The sequence below is a fragment of the Lepus europaeus genome, chromosome 13, assembly GCF_033115175.1.
Source record: "Lepus europaeus isolate LE1 chromosome 13, mLepTim1.pri, whole genome shotgun sequence".
NCBI lineage: Eukaryota > Metazoa > Chordata > Mammalia > Lagomorpha > Leporidae > Lepus > Lepus europaeus.
The window spans coordinates 71,110,672-71,129,278 of record NC_084839.1 but is presented as its reverse complement, the minus strand read 5'-3'; the positions used below and the strand labels follow the sequence as shown (position 1 = coordinate 71,129,278).

Below are 18,607 nucleotides of genomic sequence, written 5' to 3'. Positions count from 1 at the left end.
TCTCCCACGTGGGTGCAGGGGCCCAAGCAGTTGGACCATCTTCTGCTGCTTTCCCAGGCCATCTCAGAGAACTAGATTGGAAGTGGAGCAGCTGGGATTCAAACCGGTGCCCACATGGGATTACCCACTACACCACAGCACCAGCCCTCAGTGTAAATATTTTTAAAACTTATTAAGAATAGTGACAAATTGTCTTCCCAAAAGATTGTGCCAGTTTGTTAATTTTGAAGATTTTGTTTTTATCTAAACATCGTGTTTTGATCATAGAGAACCCCTTAGCTCATTAGCCATCTATAGTTTTAATTCTTGTGTTTTGTCTCCTTTGCCCAGTTATCTCTTTAGTTTATAGTGGCAATTGATCCATCCTTTGTTTTTTGTTGTTGTTGTTGTTTTCTTAATTAAGGATAAATAATTCTTTGTAACTTAAAATTTTAATGTTTTATCCTACTTGATGTAAAGTTTCTGACTTGTTTTGTCTTTTGATTTTGTGATGGTTTTTTGATATTGAGATGTTTTGAAAGTTTTGTTACCAGATTTATGAATCTTTCACTTCATAGTTTCTGTTTCTGTTTTATGTATAGTCCTCACCTTGAGATCTTCAATTGTCTTTTTTAAAAAATAGATTAGCCTTTTTAAAATAATTCCCTATTAAGAATTATTTCCATATTATTTTAAATTTATAATTAAAATCAATGTTTTTCCATTTGTAATTAAAATGTTACCAAACAATTGTATGCTTTGTCCCCTATTATTGTTTATTTGTTTTTTTGGCTTTTTTTAGATTTATTTATTTATTTGAAAGTCAGAGTTGCACAGAGAAGGAGAGGCAGAGAGAGAGGTCTTCATCTGTTGGTTCACTCCCCAGTTGGCACAATGGCTGGAGCTGTGCCTATCTGAAGCGAAGAACCAGGAACTTCTTCCAGGTCTCCCATGCGGATGTAGGGGCCCAAGGACTTGGGCCATCTTCTACTGCTTTCCCAGGCCATAGCAGAGAGCTGGATCAGAAGTGGAGCAGCCAGGACTCGAACCGCTGCTCATATAATGCCAGCACTGCAGGAAATAGCATTACCTGCTACACCACAGCACTGACCCCACCATAATTGTTTTAAGCTGGCTACTTTCTAGTATCACTTAATATTTATGTTCTTTGTTTGTTATGGTGTAATTTTCTTCATTCATCCTTGAAGAATTAGACTGTTAAAATCTTATCAGCCTGGCGGGCACCGAGGCTCACTAGGCTAATCCTCCACCTGTGGCGCCTGCACACCAGGTTCTAGTCCTGGTTGAGACGCCGGATTCTGTCCCGGTTGCGACGCCAGATTCTGTCCCGGTTGCTCCTCTTCCAGTCCAGCCCTCTACTGTGGACTGGAAAGGCAGTCTCTCTCTCTCTCTCTCTCTCTCTCTCTCTCTCTCTCTCACTAACTCTGCCTGTGTAAAAAAAAAATCAGCCTACACATTGCTGTATTTGTAGCAGCAGCTTTGGGACATCACTGGAGTAGAAGGAATTATTTCCCAAGAAACGTAAGTTTTAATCAACTAATCCGCTTCACAGCTTCCTTAACCTGTCTCTGGTTAGGTCTGTCATTCTCCATTTTTCAGATTTCAGCAGCTTGTTTAAGTGCCCTTGCTGTGCATGTGCTCATCCTGGGGAAAAAGAGTTGCCCCCTCCATTTCCTCCTACTCTTTTGTCTCAAAGAATATTTTCTCTTACCTATCATACTTATCCATGACTATAATATGATAGCTGTTGCAATTTGGTAGTTGGTTTTGTTTTTTAATATTCAAAGTGTTTGTCAGTATACAGCACAAAGTGTTTTGTAATTCAGATGTAATATGTATAGTATTAAAAATATTTTTATGGGCGCCAGGTTCTAGTCCCAGTTGCTCCTCTTCCAGTCCAGCTCTATGCTGTGGCCTGGGAGTGCAGTGGAGGATAGCCCAAGTGCTTGGGCCCCTGCACCCACATGGGAGACCAGGAAGAAGAACCTGGCTGGCTCCTTGCTTCGGATCGGCGCAGCGCCATGCCGTGGCAGCCATTTTGGGGGGTGAACCAACAGAAGGAAGACCTCTGTCTATAACTCTATCTGTCAAATAAATTAAAAAAATACATTTTTGTGAGAGTTGAGTATTTTCATTTACTTACATATTTTCTCAGTATTACTTCTTTATACTTCTTATGACTCATTAGTGACAACTTGCAAAATGTTACTTATATATGTATTTCAGATTATCAACATACAAGAAATAGAATCATCCATGCATTCACTTCTGTTAAAACAAGCCTTGACCATTATGAAACGCAGGCAAGATGAATTAAAACATGAATCAGCGCATTTACAGCAGTTATCATGTTAGTGTTTTTCATGTTCAATATGACTTAATATTCATTAAGGTAAATTATTATCTGAGGAATAAAAATAATTTTATTCCTGAATAAATGCTTTAAGTGAATTTTCCACTAACCCTTCCTGCAGCCCCTTCCAAAAATCCAAAATACTTAACATTGAATATTTTAACTTTGAATCATTTAGTATTTAAAGCAAAATATTTATATTGCCATTTAATGAATATTTTGAGATAAATTTGCACAGACCTATTTACTCTGTTAGATATCTAAGTTTATAGTTTTCAGGGTGCTTCACAGACTGGTACTGGTGAGTTTCAGTATGGATTAACCTGTAATCTTACCTGGATTAACCTGGATCTTACCCTATAAGGTCTGGGTGCTTCCTCTTAGTTCTCACAGTGTATTTTCAGAGACGTCTTTCTTTGATTAAAGTGCTGTCAAAGGATAGTGAGAGTGTGGAGACCATAGCCAAGTAGCTGAGAAAAGCAGACAAAAAGTGACTTTCAAACACATGACATTTAGTTTGTCATAAATAACAATGATACATAATAAAATAGGTAATAATAAGATGTTGGTGCACATATTTCTGGAATTAAGCTATAGAGATAACTGGTGAAGAATGTGAATGAAAGGAACTTGGAGAGTTTTGTTACTATTCTCAAGTACTAATTACATTTACCAGCCAAGGTACAGTTTTTAGGCTACCAAACTTGATAACTCAATATTGTGATAAGGAGTTAACATAGAAATTTTACTTCATAAAGAAATATGTGATTTAGACATAGTACATGTGTTCATACTCATACACACATACATACATTGATGGTATCTTTATTTTCAAAGAATTTCACTTTTATCTTTTGAGAATTTGCAGTGCAAAATCAATTTTATTCATTAACAGGCAAAGCTGAAACATCAGCAGATGAAAACTTGGCTATTGATGAAAAACTTCAGAGGATTTTGGAAGAGATTGAATCTCGAAGGTAGCTATATAAAATGAAGACACATCATTGAGCAAGTACCTTTTACTGCTTAAATAATTTTATAACTAATTTTGTGAAATCATTAACTGTAGCCTGACCTAGTGATTTGTGAGAATACTGTGAAACTAGAATTTAGTTAGCAGTCATCAGCTGTTGTAAAGAACCACTGGTATATTTGGACCAGTTGAAAGGGTTGGGTAAGGGCAACTCCTCCCTTGGGCCCTTCTTCCTGAGTGCTGCATCAGAAGGCTCCCTGCTTTCAATAAAACTGCTTTGTTTACCAAAAAAAAAAAGAAAAGAAAAAAAGTTTTTAAACATTCATCAAAGTGAAAACTTAGAAACTTATAAAAGCTTATGAAAAACTTATGAAAGCTTATAACCGGAAGGTGGTCCTATTTATATTGTCACCCCAGTTCAGAATCTGGGTAGCCTGTGGGAATGTCCTAATTGAGAAAATGCATAAGGAAAAAGAGGAAGGACTACCAACTCAAACTTTTAAGGATAAACAATCTCAAATGTTAACATGAAATTGTGTGCCAGTGTGATAGTGTTTCTGGCCATTTTAAATGAATGATAACATTCTAGCCTTTTGTTTTAAACTATTTGTTTTCAGTAAGAACTATTTGCTTTTCGTTTATTTTTGGTTTATTGAAAACCGTAGGGAAAAACGAAGACAAACCAGGGTACTTTCTGGAAAGTGTGACCATCAGGAAGGGACATCCAGTGATGATGAACTGACCTCTGCAGAGATGACTGACTTCCAAAACAGCCAAGGTCAATTGCCAAGTTTGTAATATGAGTTGGTTTAAAGTATTGAAATGGTAGGAAATGCTTCACTGTATTTGCCCTAAGTTATGTATTCTACATAAAAAAAAGGAAAGATCAGGTAAAATAAAGTTTTTTTTTCTTCCTAGAGACTTTACCTTGCATCTTTATATGATGATGTTTCAAAAAAGTCATAGAAAAGTGGAGTTTAAAGTATGAGAGTTTATTAACAGTTGCAAAAATGATTTTTGTTGCAAAAAGTTTTTTCATGAGATGTATGTTATGAAAATACTACACATGGATTTCCAAAATTTTTTGTACCAAAATAAACTTGTTTTTAATCCCCCCCTTTTTTTAAAGATTTATTTATTTATTTATTTCAAAGAGTTACACAGAGAAGGAGAGGCAGAGAGAGAGAGAGGTCTTCCATCCACTGGTTCACTCCCCAGATGGCCACAATGGCTAGAGCTGCACTATTCTGAAGCCAGGAGCCAGGAACTTCTTCCAGGTCTCCCACACGGGTGCAGGAGCCCAAGGACTTTGGCCATCTTGTATTGCTTTCCCAGGCCAATACAAGAGAGAGCTGGATTGGAAGAGGAGCAGCCGGGAATAGAACTGGTACCCACGTGGAATGCAGGCACTGCAGGCGGTGGGTGGCCTTACCCGTTATGCCATATTGCCGGCCCCTGAATTCCCTTTTTCTGAAAACTTGAAGTACACTCATAGTTTTTCCCTTCAGCCTTTTTTCCTGTTAGAAATGAACGTTTCGGTTTCGTTTTTTTACCTCATACTTTTTTTCATTCTATCTATTCATTCAAAACAACTGCATTTAGTAAATCATTTTTAGTTTTATGAACAGAAGTGATGTGTGTAGTTGAAAGCTTCTGGGCTTTAGGTTCAGAGAAGGCTCTATTCTGTTTTCTCATAAGCATATTCTTTTATCTCCGTGAATCTGATGTTTGTTTTTGTCTAAGTAAATTAGTTATGCCTAACTTGTTGGAAGATGGTTAGGGTGGTTTTTTTTAAAAGATTTATTTACTTATTTGAAAGTCAGAGTTACACAGAGAAGGAGAAGCAGAGAGAGAGATCCTGCATTTGGCTGGTTCACTCTCCAGTAGGCCACAACGGCCAGAGCTGTGCCGATCTGAAGCCAGGAGCCAGGAGCTTCTTCCCAGTCTTCCATGGAGGTGCAGTGGCCCAAGGAGTTGGGCCATCCTCTACTGCTTTGCCAGGCCATAGCAGAGAGCTGGGTTGGAAATGGAGCAGCTGGGACTTGAACCAGCACCCATATGGGATGCCGGCACTGCAGGCAACAGCTCTACCTGCTACGCCAAAGCGCCAGCACCAGTTAGGGTGTTAAAATAAGGTACTGCATGTATAGTATTTTAGTGTAATAGCAGGGACCCAGTTAATGGTAGGTTTTATTAGTATGTTTTTACTTTTGTTACCAAATCAACTTTTAATAAAAATAGGTATGTATGTTAATGTCAAAGAAAAGTTTTCAGTTCAGTTGGCTGCATAGTCAAATGAGGAAGCATATTTAAAATTCACAAACTTAAAATTCATATGGAGTCTTATTTTGTTTACAGGTGACATTTTAAAGGATCATAAGAGAGTTTTTGAAGATGTACATGAAGATTTTGGTAACATCCAGAGTATTTTATTGAAATTTCAGCAATGGCGAGAGAAGTTTCCTGATTCCTATTATGAAGCATTTATTAGTTTATACATACCAAAGCTTTTAAATCCCCTAATAAGGGCTCAGTTAATCGACTGGAATCCTCTTAAGGTATGCTTAACATGTGAAAAATGATGGTAGATATGCCTACTCAACAAACAAGAAAATGAAGTTCTGAGAAAAAGAGAAATAAAGATAAAGATTTAACAAAGTGAAGGATGGAACCTGCCCTTATCTTTTTCCGTCAGTCATGCATGCCTGTTGCTGTAGGTTAGGTTCAGAGTCATAGTACAGGAACTAAGCTTAACCCTAAGAAGAATAGGTAGTTTGTCAACCGTTCAAGCTGAGTTGGATACTGTGTTAGGCCTAGCAGAGATAATTCCACTCTTCCATTCAACAAATAATAATTGGCCATCTGCTGTTTATCTAGTAAGCTAAATCACATGTGAATTATATGTATGCTTTTAAGAACTGAAGGAGCCAAAAGTAAATTTTGCTTGAGGTAAATGAATTTTTATAAACAAATTCTGTGTTTACTTCATGTACCCAGCCGAGGTATATTTTGTTCCTACCAGAGTATTTGCCATTCCTGGCACGTAGTAGGCATTTGAGTATTTATGTATAAGTAAATGCATGAAATGCTGCAGCTTCTTATATTGCTAGATACCATGTCTTAGGTCATCCTGCTTTGCCTGGTGCTGTAATGATACATACATAATTTTAAAATAGAGAATTATTCTCCTTTGATCCTAAGAAAAGTTCTGGTATTTATTGAAAAATGTAACTTTGGCCAGTGCCGCAGCTCACTAGGCTAATCCTCCGCCTTGCGGTGCCGGCACACTGGGTTCTAGTCCTGGTCGGGGCGCCGGATTCTGTCCTGGTTGCCCCTCTTCCAGGCCAGCTCTCTGCTGTGGCCAGGGAGTGCAGTGGAGGATGGCCCAAGTGCTTGGGCCCTGCACCCCATAGGAGACTAGGAGAAGCACCTGGCTCCTGCCTTCTGATCAGCATGGTGCGCCGGCCGCAGCGCGCCGGCTGCAGCGGCCATTGGAGGGTGAACCAACGGCAAAGGAAGACCTTTCTCTCTGTCTCTCTCTCTCTCTCACTGTCCACTCTGCCTGTCAAAAAAAATTTAAAAAATTAAAAAAAAGAAAAATGTAACTTTTAAAATACACTAATGTTTAAGAATTTATTTCTAACTTTTATAATTTTGTATTTAAGTTGGATTCCATAAGTTTAAAACAGATGCCATGGTTCACATCTATACAAAAATTTGTGGATAGCCATGTGGAAAATTCAAGTAAGGATGACAGTTCTGATAAAAAAATTTTGTCTGCTATCATCAACAAAACAGTTATTCTACGACTGAAAGGTACTGTTCTGTAATCTTGCTCAGATTAAATTGTTCTTTGACAGAATGTAAGATTATTAATTTCTGTTACAGCTACAAATATTTTTTTAGGAATCTTTGAACACAAGGAAATGTTATGCAGTAAAGATCAACAGATGTTAGGGTGGACCTTTGTCTAGTGGTTAAGATGCTGCTTGGGACATCTGTGTCCCAAATCAAGGTTCCTAGGTTTGAGTCTCAGCTCTACCTAGAATTCTGGCTTCCTGCTGCTGCAGCAGGTGATAGCTCAGGTACTCAAGGCCTTGCCATACATGTGGAAGATGCAGATTGAGTTCTGGGCTCTTGGCTTTCCCCTGGCTCAGTCCCCACTGAACCATTTAAGGAACAAACCAATGGATGAAAGACCTCTAGCTGTCTCTCTTTCTCTTTTTGCCTTTCAAATGAAGACCAACAAATGTTAATTTTAAGCTGGTTAAAAAATTTCGTATGTGTGCTGTTGGTTGGTAACCAAACCACTAATACTCTGAGCATTTAGCATTTGTGACATTCCTGCTGCTTCTGGGACACATTACTCATCTGTTAGTGGTATACTTACATCTGTACTTTATGAACCTCTTTCTTTCCCGTAACTTCTCCCATTAATGTTTCTTGTTTTCTTTAAATTAAAAAAAAAAAAAAAAAAACTGCATTCCCTTTGTATGTGCAACTAGTAACTATGGCCACTTAGCATTAGTGCTGGTGCCTTCAATGTCTGACAACTCACTTTACTTGAAACTATGCTTTGATAAGAAGCTGTTAGACTTTATTACTAATAATGAATGTTGGTAACAGTAAATGCAAATTTCTGTTTAAAAAGATTAAGCAGTCAGCTTTCTACATTGCTTCACAGCCAGCTTGATTAAACTTTAGATTTTTGTAATGAAACAGCGTGTTGTGGAGTGTATCAGTTGTTGTTTTTAATGAACTCTATTAATATAAGTGCCTCATTGAAGTACCTTTCTGAAAAATCCAAATACTTATGATTAAACAGTCCCACAAATTAGTATTTTTATGAGGAATTAATACTGACTAGGTTCTTTAGTGTTTGAATTCTGGGATGGGTGTTGTGCCGTAAGTGTGGCACACATCCCATATCGAAGTAACTGGGTTTCAGTCTGCCTCAGCTTCCAATCCAAGTTCTGAATAATGCATACACTGAGGCTGGTGCTGTGGTTAATCCTCTGCCTGTGGCGCTGGCATCCCACATGGGCACAGTTCTAGTCCTGGCTGCTCCTCTTCTGATCCAGCTCTCTGGTGTGGCCTGGGAAAGCAACAGAAGATGGCCCCTGCACCCTCGTGGGAGACCCGGAAGAAGCTCCTGGCTCCTGGCTTCATATTGGTGTAGCTCCAGCCATTAGGGACATTTAGGGAGTGAATCAGTGGGTGGAAGGACTTACCTTTCTGTCTTTCCTTCTCACTGTAACTCTACCTCTCAAATAAATAAAATCTTTTTTAAAAAATAATAATGCGGCTGGCACCGTGGCTCAACAGGCTAATCTTCCGCCTTGCGGCGCCGGCACACAGGATTCTAGTCCCAGTCGGTGTGCCGGATTCTGTCCCGGTTGCCCCTCTTCCAGGCCAGCTCTCTGCCATGGCCAGGGATTGCAGTGGAGGATGGCCCAAGTGCTTGGGCCCTGCACCCACATGGGAGACCAGGAGAAGCACCTGCCTCCTGCCTTCTGATCAGCGCGGTGCGCCGGCCGCGGCAGCCGTTGGAGAGTGAACCAACAGCAAAAGGAAGACCTTTCTCTCTGTCTCTCTCTCTCTCACTGTCCACTCTGTCAAAAATAAAATAATAATAATGCATACCCTGGGAGGCAGTAGATGATGGCTTAAATACCTGGGTCTCTACCACCCATGCTGGAGACCCAGATGGAGTTCCCGGCTCTTGGCTTCACCCTGACCCAGCCCTTGCTGTTACAGACATTTGGGAAATGAACCAGCAGATGAAGATCTGTCACTATCCCCTTCTCAGTCTCGCTGCATTTCAAATAAGTAAAAATAAACATTTATAGTGATTGAATTCTATATATACTTCAAAAGTAGCCATAACAGTATTTTCTAATAGATTGATTGTGAGGTAGGAGAAGGAATCACAAGTGATTTGTTTGGGGCCTGAGCAGCTGAAAGGCCAGAGTTGTCATTTCCTGTAATGGAAAAGACTGAGAGAATTAAGTTTACAGTGGACAGGTCTATCAGTAGCTCTGTTTGGGACATGGCTGAGTTTGAGACTTTGTCATCTGAATCACAGTGTCATATAGATTATTGGATAAATGAATCTTAAAAGGGAGGTCAGAGCAAGCTCTGTGGTGTAGCACGCTAAGTTCATGGGTGCCAGTTCATGACATGGCGGCTCTTCTTCTGATTCAGCTCTCTTCTTATGGCCTGGGAAAGCAGTAGAAGATGGTCCAAGTTCTTGGGCTCCTGCACCTGCATGGGAGACCCAGAATAAGCTCCTGACTCCTGGCTTCAGTCTGGTCTAGCTCCAGCCATTGTGGCCATTTGGGGAGTGAACCAGCAGATGAAAGATTCTCTTTCTCTGACTCTCCCTCTCTCTGTAACTCTGCCCTTTCAAATAAATAAATAAAATCTTTAATTTTAAAAAAGGAGGGAGGTCAAGGGTCAAGGCAGGATATATAAATTTGGAATTTATTAGCATATTTTTGATACTTAAAGCCATAAAACTGGCTTTAAACACTAAAACAGTGGATGTAAATAGGAAAGAAAAGGTAAGTGACCAGAGATCCTGAAGTGCTCCAGCATTTGGCAGTCAAAGAGGTAACAGGTGCCCAGCAAAAGAATACCAGAGAGGTGGGCAGGAAACCATGAGTCTGGCATGCCAGAGCCAAGTGAAAAAAGTGTTTCTAGGAAAAGAGAATGATCAACTCTTGAAGTTGTTCGAAGTAAGGCAGTTGATGATTGGAGTCATCCACTGGAGTTTGCTAAATGATTGTTATCTGTGAATAAAGTAGTTGGGAGTGTTAAGAGGTAAGCCTAATTAAAGGGGAAATAAGAAGAATGGAAAGAGGGAAGTTTGAAATGAAAGTTTAGACAGCAGTTTGAGGAATTTTATTATAAAAGTAAGGAGAAAAATGGAGCAGTGCTGGAAGGAGAAGTATGGTTAAAAGGAGTTTAATTTTTTTTTTAAGTGGAACAGCTGGGACTTGAACCAGTAACCATTGGGATGCCTGGTGCTGCAGGCCAGTGGTTTTTTTTTTTTTTTTTTTTTTAAGATTTATTTATTTATTTAAAAGTCAGAATTACACAGAGAAAGAGAGGCAGAGAGAGAGAGAGAGAGGTCTTCCATCCACTGGTTCACTCGCCAGTTGGCCACAATGATCGGAGCTGCGCCTATCTGAAGCAAGGACCCAGGAGCTTCTTCCTGGTCTCCCAATGCAGATGCAGGTACCCAAGGATCTGAGCCATCTTCCACTGCGTTCCCAGGCCATTGCAGAGAGCTGGATTGGAAGTGGAGCAGCCAAGACTCAAACTGGTACCCATATGGGATGCTGGCACTGCAGGTGGTGGCTTTATCTGCTATGCCACAGCACCAACCCCTGGAAATTTAATTTTAATACAAGAGAAATAATTGTAGAGTGATAAGAGATTCAGTAGAAGTAATGACAATATGAAAGGAAAGGACAGAATTCTGCGAGTAGGATCTTCCAGTAAGTCAAAAGGGTTGGGATCTCATGTACAGATCAAGTGTTGGCCTTGACTGGGAGCATGGGTTTCATCCACAGGAATAGTATACAAGTTAGTTGTTTCCATCAAGTTGGGAAGTAATTTGGGAGGGAGCAAGGGAGAATAAAAAGTAAGAAAGTAAAGTCCATCAGCCAAGAGGAAGAGTCAGGAGGAAGGAGAATGTACTGAATGACCATCTAGACAAGGAGAGTGGACCAGGGAAAGAGAATATGATTTCTGATGGATAAGGTCTCCCTTGAGTTTTATTAATGCACTTTTTTTTCCAGCCACATATTTGCTGTGTGCCTACAGGCAGATTTGGTGACAAGGATTATGAGTTAGCCAGATAAGTTCAGTAAAGGATTTAAAAAGGATTATGAGTTAGTTCAGTAAAGACAAGAAGTAGAGAATGTATGCAAATACATAATGGCAATGACTGGCATGGGGTTTAAACTAAGAAAGGAAATGCAAAAGGCTTCAGTTATTCTTATGTAAGAAACAAAACAATCTTAAAAATAAGTTGTGAGTCACTGAAATATTTGTTTCAGACTTTGTCCAATTTATTTGGGATCCCTTGTCAACCTCACAGACAACGAGTTTAATAACACATTGCAGAGTGATTTTTGAAGAACTTTCCACTTGTGAAAATGAAGTTAATACAAGCAAACAGGTAATATTTTCTGGAGTTATAAATTCTTTGATTTATTTGTAAATCTGTGTAATTTTATGATGTTGTTGTTTATAGAAGATGGAGAATCAGGAAACTGGGAGAAAACATGTTTGCTCCGATTTGTAGACGTGAGGATTGAATATACCCTACTACTGCTAAGCACTCTAACAACAGTGGTAATCATGATTAGTTGAAGTATAGATAAGAGCCATATTATTGCTTCCTTTCCTATTAGTTTATTTCTCTGTGTCAGTGGTTTGATTTGTGTTCTTGTGACCCAGCAACCGTTTCTCAGGTTTGTGAATATGCCTTGGCCCTGCAGAGGTAAACAGGAATTAATTCATTAGTAGTTTTATTACTTATTAAAGAAAGTAAAACTCACTGCTTTGTTCTTTTTAAAAAAAAATCTAGTTATGTTCTGGGCTTGATTTAACAATGATTTCTAAATTAAGTGACACTCATAGTATTAACTAGTTACTTGTAATCTGTCAAATTAAATAATTGCTTTAAAGATTAAAAATTCAGTAGGACAGTTGAAGAAAATGAATCTCAAACACTTGCTCACAGTAACACAATAAAGCTAGGATTTGAACCTTAGTTAGTTGCCTCTGAAGCCCAGGCTTTTCTCTCTGACCACATTGCCTCATGAGCATCACAGATAAACGTCTTCTTTGTGTTAGTAGGAGTCTAGATTACATTTGGGTTTTTCCGTCTCAGTGTTTGGACCAGGTAATTCTTTGTTGTGGGGACTGTCTGTGCATTGTATGCTTAGCAGTATCCTTATCCTCTATTCAGCAGATGCCAGTCTTGACAACCAAAAATGTCTCCACTTATTGTAAACTATCTTCTGGGGGTAGGAAAATCATTCCAGATTCAGAATTACTGGACTAAATAATGTTCCAAATAATAGTTATTCATCAAAGCAATTTATTTTATATTATCTCTCATTTACTGATAAATGTTATCAACTGCACATATACAGTACAGTTGAAATTATATTTAATGTGTTATGATTGTTATGGATCAAATGGGAAAGATAACCTTGGTGTGGCACAGTTAGATGCATAGAAACTAACAGCATTTACCTAAAAAATTCCAACCAGCAGGGCCTTGAATACTATGAGTCTGTTAGTGTTACAGTCTCAGCTTTGCCCTGTTTGGTGTTTTTAACCAAATGAGATAAGGATGTAAAATGCATGCTGACAAAATTTGTCTGAAAAAGCTAGGAATTCTTTAGCATCCAAAAGGATTTCAACAGATTAGAGAAAATGGATTGAGTCTCAGAAGACAAAATATACAAGGAATAAAAGCAGGTTATACCCTTACGTTAAAAAAATCAGCTGCATAAATAAAAGTGGAAGAGATACCTTTGAAGCAATATAGGTTAAACATTTTAACAGTAAACCTAGTATGAGTTGACAGTGTCACTTGAGGAACGCGTAAACTAATGGCAAAAAAAAAAAAAAAAAAACTAATGGCCGTTCATTCTACTAGGTAAGTGCTATTTTGAATAAGAATGGGTTTCCTGAGAAGGTTTGTTAAAGCAATTCCACTCCTGTGTATATACCCATTAGAAATATATGCCCATGCATACTAAAACTGTTGCAGCATTATTCATAATGGACACTAAACTGGAAACTAAGCGTCCCATCAATAGTGTTCACACAACAGAATACCGTAGGGCAGGGAAAATGATCCTGTTACAGTCATATGCAACAACACAGATGAAAGGTTCGCTTCTACTCATTGGATGGTTACCTAAACGGCCGATTTTGTGAGTATGTATAAATATGCACTATTAAAATTATATTTTTTAAGATGCAACTAAAGCAATGCTTAAAAGAATCTAATATATATTTTTATTCATAATTGTTTTTATTCATACATATTTATGGGGTACAGTGTGTTATTTCAGTGCATTTATACAATGTGTAATGATTAGGTTAGGGTAATTAGCATAGCCAGCATTCAAACGCTTGTGTGGGGACCATTCTGAATTCTCCCTATTAGCTATTTTGAGGTACACAACAGTTTGCAATTAGTCACCCTACTGTGCTATAGAACATTAGAAGTTATTCCTCCCATCCAGCTGTGCCCATTAACCATCCTTCATCCATTCCCTACACCCTTCTCCCCTTTCCAGTGATTCCAGTAATCACTATTTTACTCCTTTCTACTCTACAGTATTCTACACTACTCTACTTCTATGAAGTCAGCTTTTTAAGCTTTCATACATAAGTAGTAATATACAATGATTGTCTTTTTGTGTCTGACTTGTTTCGCTTATACAATGTCCTCCAGGCTCATCCATGTTGCTGCAACTGACAGGACTGTATTCTTGCTTTGGCTAAGCAATATTCCATTGTGTATATGGAAGCACATGTTTTTGTCCATTCATCTATCAGTGGAACACCTAGGTTGATTCTGTATCATGACCATTGTGAATAGTACTGCAGTAAACATATGAGTACAGGTATCTTCACAACCTATTGATTTCCTTTCCTTTGGATATATACCCATGGTGGAATTGCTGGAACAGATCATGGTTCTATTTCTAGTTTGAGGAAACTTGATACTGTTTTCCACAAGGACTGTACTAATTTTACATTCCCATCAGCAATGTATGAGAGTTCCCCTATTCTCTGCATTCTTGCCAGGACTTATTTTTTTTTATCTTTTTGTTAATAGCCATTCTAACTGGGGTGAGGGAATATTTCATAATGATTTGGATTTCTCTTTTTCTGATGTTTAGCATAATTGAACATTCTTTCATATACTTGCTAACCATTTATATATCTTCTTTTGAAATATATTTATTCAGGTATTGCTTATTTTTAAAAATGCATTTATTTGAATGGTAGAGTTAAAGATCTTCCATCTGTTGGTTCATTCCACAGCTGGCCACAGTGACAGGGGCTAGTCCAGGCCAAAGTCAGGAGCCTGAAACTCCATCTGGGTCTCACATATTGATGCCAGGGGCCCAAGCACTTGGGCCATCTTCCCCTACCCTCCCAGGTACATTAGCCAGGAGCTGGATCAAAACTGTATTAGTCAGGACTTGAACCAGTGTTCATATGGGATGCCAGCTTCGCAGACAACAGCTTAATCCACTTCGCCACAGTGCCAGCACCTATTTGCCCATGTTTTAGTTGGATTTTTTTTTTTTTTGGCTGTCGGGTTGAGTTCTTTATATATTCTGGATATAAATTCTGTCAAATGAATAGCTTGCAGATATTTTCTCCTGTTCTATAGGTTGTCATTTTACATTGGTAACTGTTTCCCTTGCATTGCAGAAGCTTTTTAGTTTGATATAATCCCATTTAGCAATTCTTGTGTTGTTTGCCTTGCTTTTGGGATCACATCCCAAAGAAATATTTGTCTAGATAAATGGTCTCAAGAATTTTCCATATGTATTCTTCAACTAGTTTCATAGTTTTAGATTTTACACTTAAGACTTTGTTCTAAACATTTTGAGTTGTTTTTTGTGTATGGTGAGAGATAGGGGTCTAGTTTTCTGAATATGGCTATCCAGTTTACCCAGGATTACTAATTAGAGACTGTCCGTTCTTCATAGTATGTTCTTGTTGCCTTTGTTTAAAACGTGTTGGTTGAGGATCATGTGGATTTATTTATTTATTATGTTCTGTTGCTCACTGTGTCTGTTTTTATGCCAGTGCCATGCTCTTTTAGCTATTGCTTTGTAGTATGTTTTGAAATCAGGTACTGCTTTGGCTATTTGAGGTCTTTTGTGATTTCATAGAAATTTTAGGATTGTCTTTTCTCTTTCTGTTAAGAGTGTCACTGGTATTTTGACAGGGATTGCATTGAATCAATAGATTATTTTGTGTAGCATGGACATTTAAAAATATTAATTCTTCAAATCCATGACCATGGAATGACTTTACACTTTTTAGTGTCCTCTTCAATTTCTTTCATCAGTGTATTACAGTTTTTGTTGCATAATTCTTTCACCTCCTTGTTTTAATTTATTCCTAGGGATTTTTGCAGTGTGTGTAGCTGTTGTAAAATGGAATTGCTTTCTTGATTTCGTTTCCATCTGATTTGTTACTGAGTGTAATGAAATGCTACTGATGGGGGCCGGTGCTGTAGCATAGTGGGTAAAGCTGCCACCTGCAGTGCCGGCATCCCATATGGGCACCGGTTCGAGTCCCAGCTGCTCCTCTTCCGATCCAGCTCTCTGCTATGACCTGGGAAAGCAGTAGAAGATGGCTAAGCCCTTGGGCCCCTGCACCTGTGTGGGAGACCCAGAGGAAGCTCCTGGCTTCTGGCTTTGGATTGGCGCAGCTCCAGCTGTTGTGGCAATCTGGGGAATGAGCCAGTGGATGGAAGACCTCTCTTTCTCTTTCTCTATTCCTCTTTCTCTCTTCCTCTCTTCCTCTCTTCCTCTCTTCCTTTCTTCCTCTGTTTCTCTCTTTTTTTTTTCTCCCTTTCCCCTTCCATTCATGTAAAGATTCATTTTCAATTCTCTTTGTATACAGAAGATCAGTTTAGTATATATTAGGTAAAGATTTCAACATTTTGCCTCCCCTTCTCTTTCTGTGTAACTCTGACTTTCAAATAAATAAATAAATCTTTAAAAAAAAGCCACTGATTCTTGGAAGCCAATCTTATATTCTGCATTTTTAAACTGAATTTATTTTTTTGTGTTGTTTTGTTTTTTTGTGTGCTGTTTGGTGGAGATTTTAGTTTTTCTTTATGTATTATCATATCATGTGCAAACAGGGACAGTTCGCCTTCCTTCTTTCAAAAGTGGATGCCGTCGAGGCTCATGTTGTGACTCAGTGGGTTTAACTGCTTCCTGCAGTACTTGCATCACATTTGAGCATCAATTCGAATCCTGGCTGCTCCACTTCTAATCTAGCTCCCTACTAATGTGCCTAGGAAGACAGCATAAGATGGCCCAAGTGGTTGGGTGGCTGACACCCACGTGGGAGACCCAGATGGAGTTCTGAACTCCTGGCCTCAGTCTGGCCATGCCCCAGCCATTACAACTATTTGGGTTGTGAGTATCTGTCCCTCTCATATATAACTCTACCATTCAAATGAATAAATAGTTTTTTTTTTTTTTTTAGATGGTGGCCTTCATTTCTTTCTTCTTGCTTAATTGCTCTAGATAGGATTCCCAGTAATGTGTTGAGTAAGAATGGTAAAAGAGATTAATTGACCATTCAGGAGCCTGTGGTTTAATTTCCATGTATTTGTATAATTTCCACAGTTCCTCTGGCTGATTACTATGTTTTTTTTCCATTGTAGTCAGAAAAAAATATAGGACTTTTATTTCTTGAGATGTTTTGTGGCTAAAATTACCTGTTTTTGATAAATACACTTCATTTATAACTAATACTGATGTTCTTAAAATTTTTAAATAGGATTTACTTGAATCCATTGTTTTAAGAATAAAGAAGGCAATAGAAGATGATGTTTTTATCCCTCTGTATCCAAAGAGGTAAGGAGGTATTAAGTGTAGATTGTTTAAAACAAGTAATCAAGTAATATGGGCTTGTTTAAGAATGTAATGCAAAAGATGTTAGTGTAAGTGTTTTTCAAAATATGCATATACACATTTATTATGATGCAAAGAGATTACAACAAGTACTGCTCAGTCACGTACTATACAAGAGGAATTCAAAAAGGTAGTGGAAAATTCACATTACCTTTTAATTCTTTTTTCCATAAATTTTTGAAGACTCCTCATCTGCCTTACATGATGCTTAGCACTTGTACATAACTTTTGTTATTGTTGATTTTAATGCGTCCTGGGAAAAAGAGATGGGCATAGAGTGATAAACAACACAGTTTCTGGGCCAGCATTAGGGCAAAGCAGGTAAAGCCACTGCCTACAATGTTGGCATCCCATATGGGCACTAGTTTGTGTACTAGCTGTTCTACTTCCAATCCAGCTTCCTGTTAATGGCCTGGGAAAAGCAGTGGGAGATGATCCAAGTGTCTGGGCCCTGCTACCCACGTGGGAGAGCTAGAAGAAGCTCTTGGCTTCTGACTTAGGCCTGGCCCAGTCACACTTTATGTGTCCATCTTAGGCAGTGAACCAATGAGTGAAAGGTACCTCTCTCTGTCTCTGTCTCTCCCTCTCTAACTATGACTTGCAAACAAATAAATAAATCTTAAAAAAAAAAAAAAAGGTAAAAAGGGGCCAGCACTGTGGTGTAGCAGGTAAAGCAGCTGCCTGCGGTGCCAGCATCCCATATGCGTGCTGGTTCAAGTCCCAGATACTTCACTTCTGATCCAGCTCTCTGCTATGGCCTGGAAAAGCAGTGGAAGATGGCACAAGTCCTTGAGCCCCTGCTCCGGCATGGAAGACCCTAAAGAAGCTCCTGGATCCTGGCTTTGTATTGGCACAGCTTGCGGCCGTTGGCAGCCATCTGGGGAATGAACCAGCAGATGGAAGACCTCTCTCTTTCTCTGCCTCTGCCTCTCTATAACTCTGCCTTTCAAATAAATAATCTTTAAAAAATTATATTTAAAAATGGGTAGTTCAAGTAGAAAAATAGGATAAGTCCATCTTTGTGCAAAGTATTTTGAAATTCATGTCTAGTTTTTTATAATACATATTTTCCATGAACATTTTGGATATCACTCATATGCATGGATTTTTTTCACCAAAGTAAGCGATTTTTTTTTTTTCATTAAAACATTTATTTACTTGAGAGACAGAATTCCCATCTTCTGGTTCACTTGCCAAATGCCTATTAGAGCTGAGGCTGAAACCAGGAGCTCTTTCCGGGTTTTCCTGCATGAGCCATCGTCTGCTGCCTCCCAGGGTGTGGATTAGCAGGAAGCTAGAATTGGGAGCTAGAGCCAAGACTTAAACCCAGTTACTCCTATGTGGGATATGGCAGCCTTTTTTTTTTTTTTTTTTTTTAAGATTTGTTTATTTGGAAGGCAAATTTAGAGAGAGGCAGAGAGAGAGAGAGAGAGAGGTCTTCCATCTGCTTGTTCACTCCCCAGATGGCCACAACAGCCAGAGATGTGCCAATCCAAAGCCAGGAGCTTCTTCCCAGTCTCCCATGCCAGTGCAGAGGCCCGAGGACCTGGGCCATCTTCTATTGCTTTC

At 38.8% G+C, this 18,607-nt stretch overlaps 1 protein-coding gene across 5 annotated transcripts in view; it reads left to right on the top strand.

Annotated features, from left to right (window-relative positions):
• The window catches only part of GCFC2 (GC-rich sequence DNA-binding factor 2), a 51,470-nt gene that overhangs the window by 23,647 nt on the left and 9,216 nt on the right, over positions 1–18,607 (top strand). Inside the window, exons 8-14 of one of the 5 annotated variants that reach the window (XM_062209742.1) lie at positions 2,227–2,350; positions 3,249–3,330; positions 3,992–4,104; positions 5,685–5,884; positions 6,992–7,142; positions 11,393–11,514; positions 16,905–16,981. In XM_062209742.1, coding sequence (XP_062065726.1) covers positions 2,227–2,350; positions 3,249–3,330; positions 3,992–4,104; positions 5,685–5,884; positions 6,992–7,142; positions 11,393–11,514; positions 16,905–16,981 — 869 coding nt within the window. Of the gene's footprint in view, positions 1–2,226; positions 2,393–3,248; positions 3,362–3,991; positions 4,105–5,684; positions 5,885–6,991; positions 7,143–11,392; positions 11,515–16,904; positions 16,982–18,607 lie in introns of those variants that run through there. The other 4 variants (XM_062209744.1, XM_062209743.1, XM_062209747.1 and 1 more) reach the window with 4 other exon arrangements.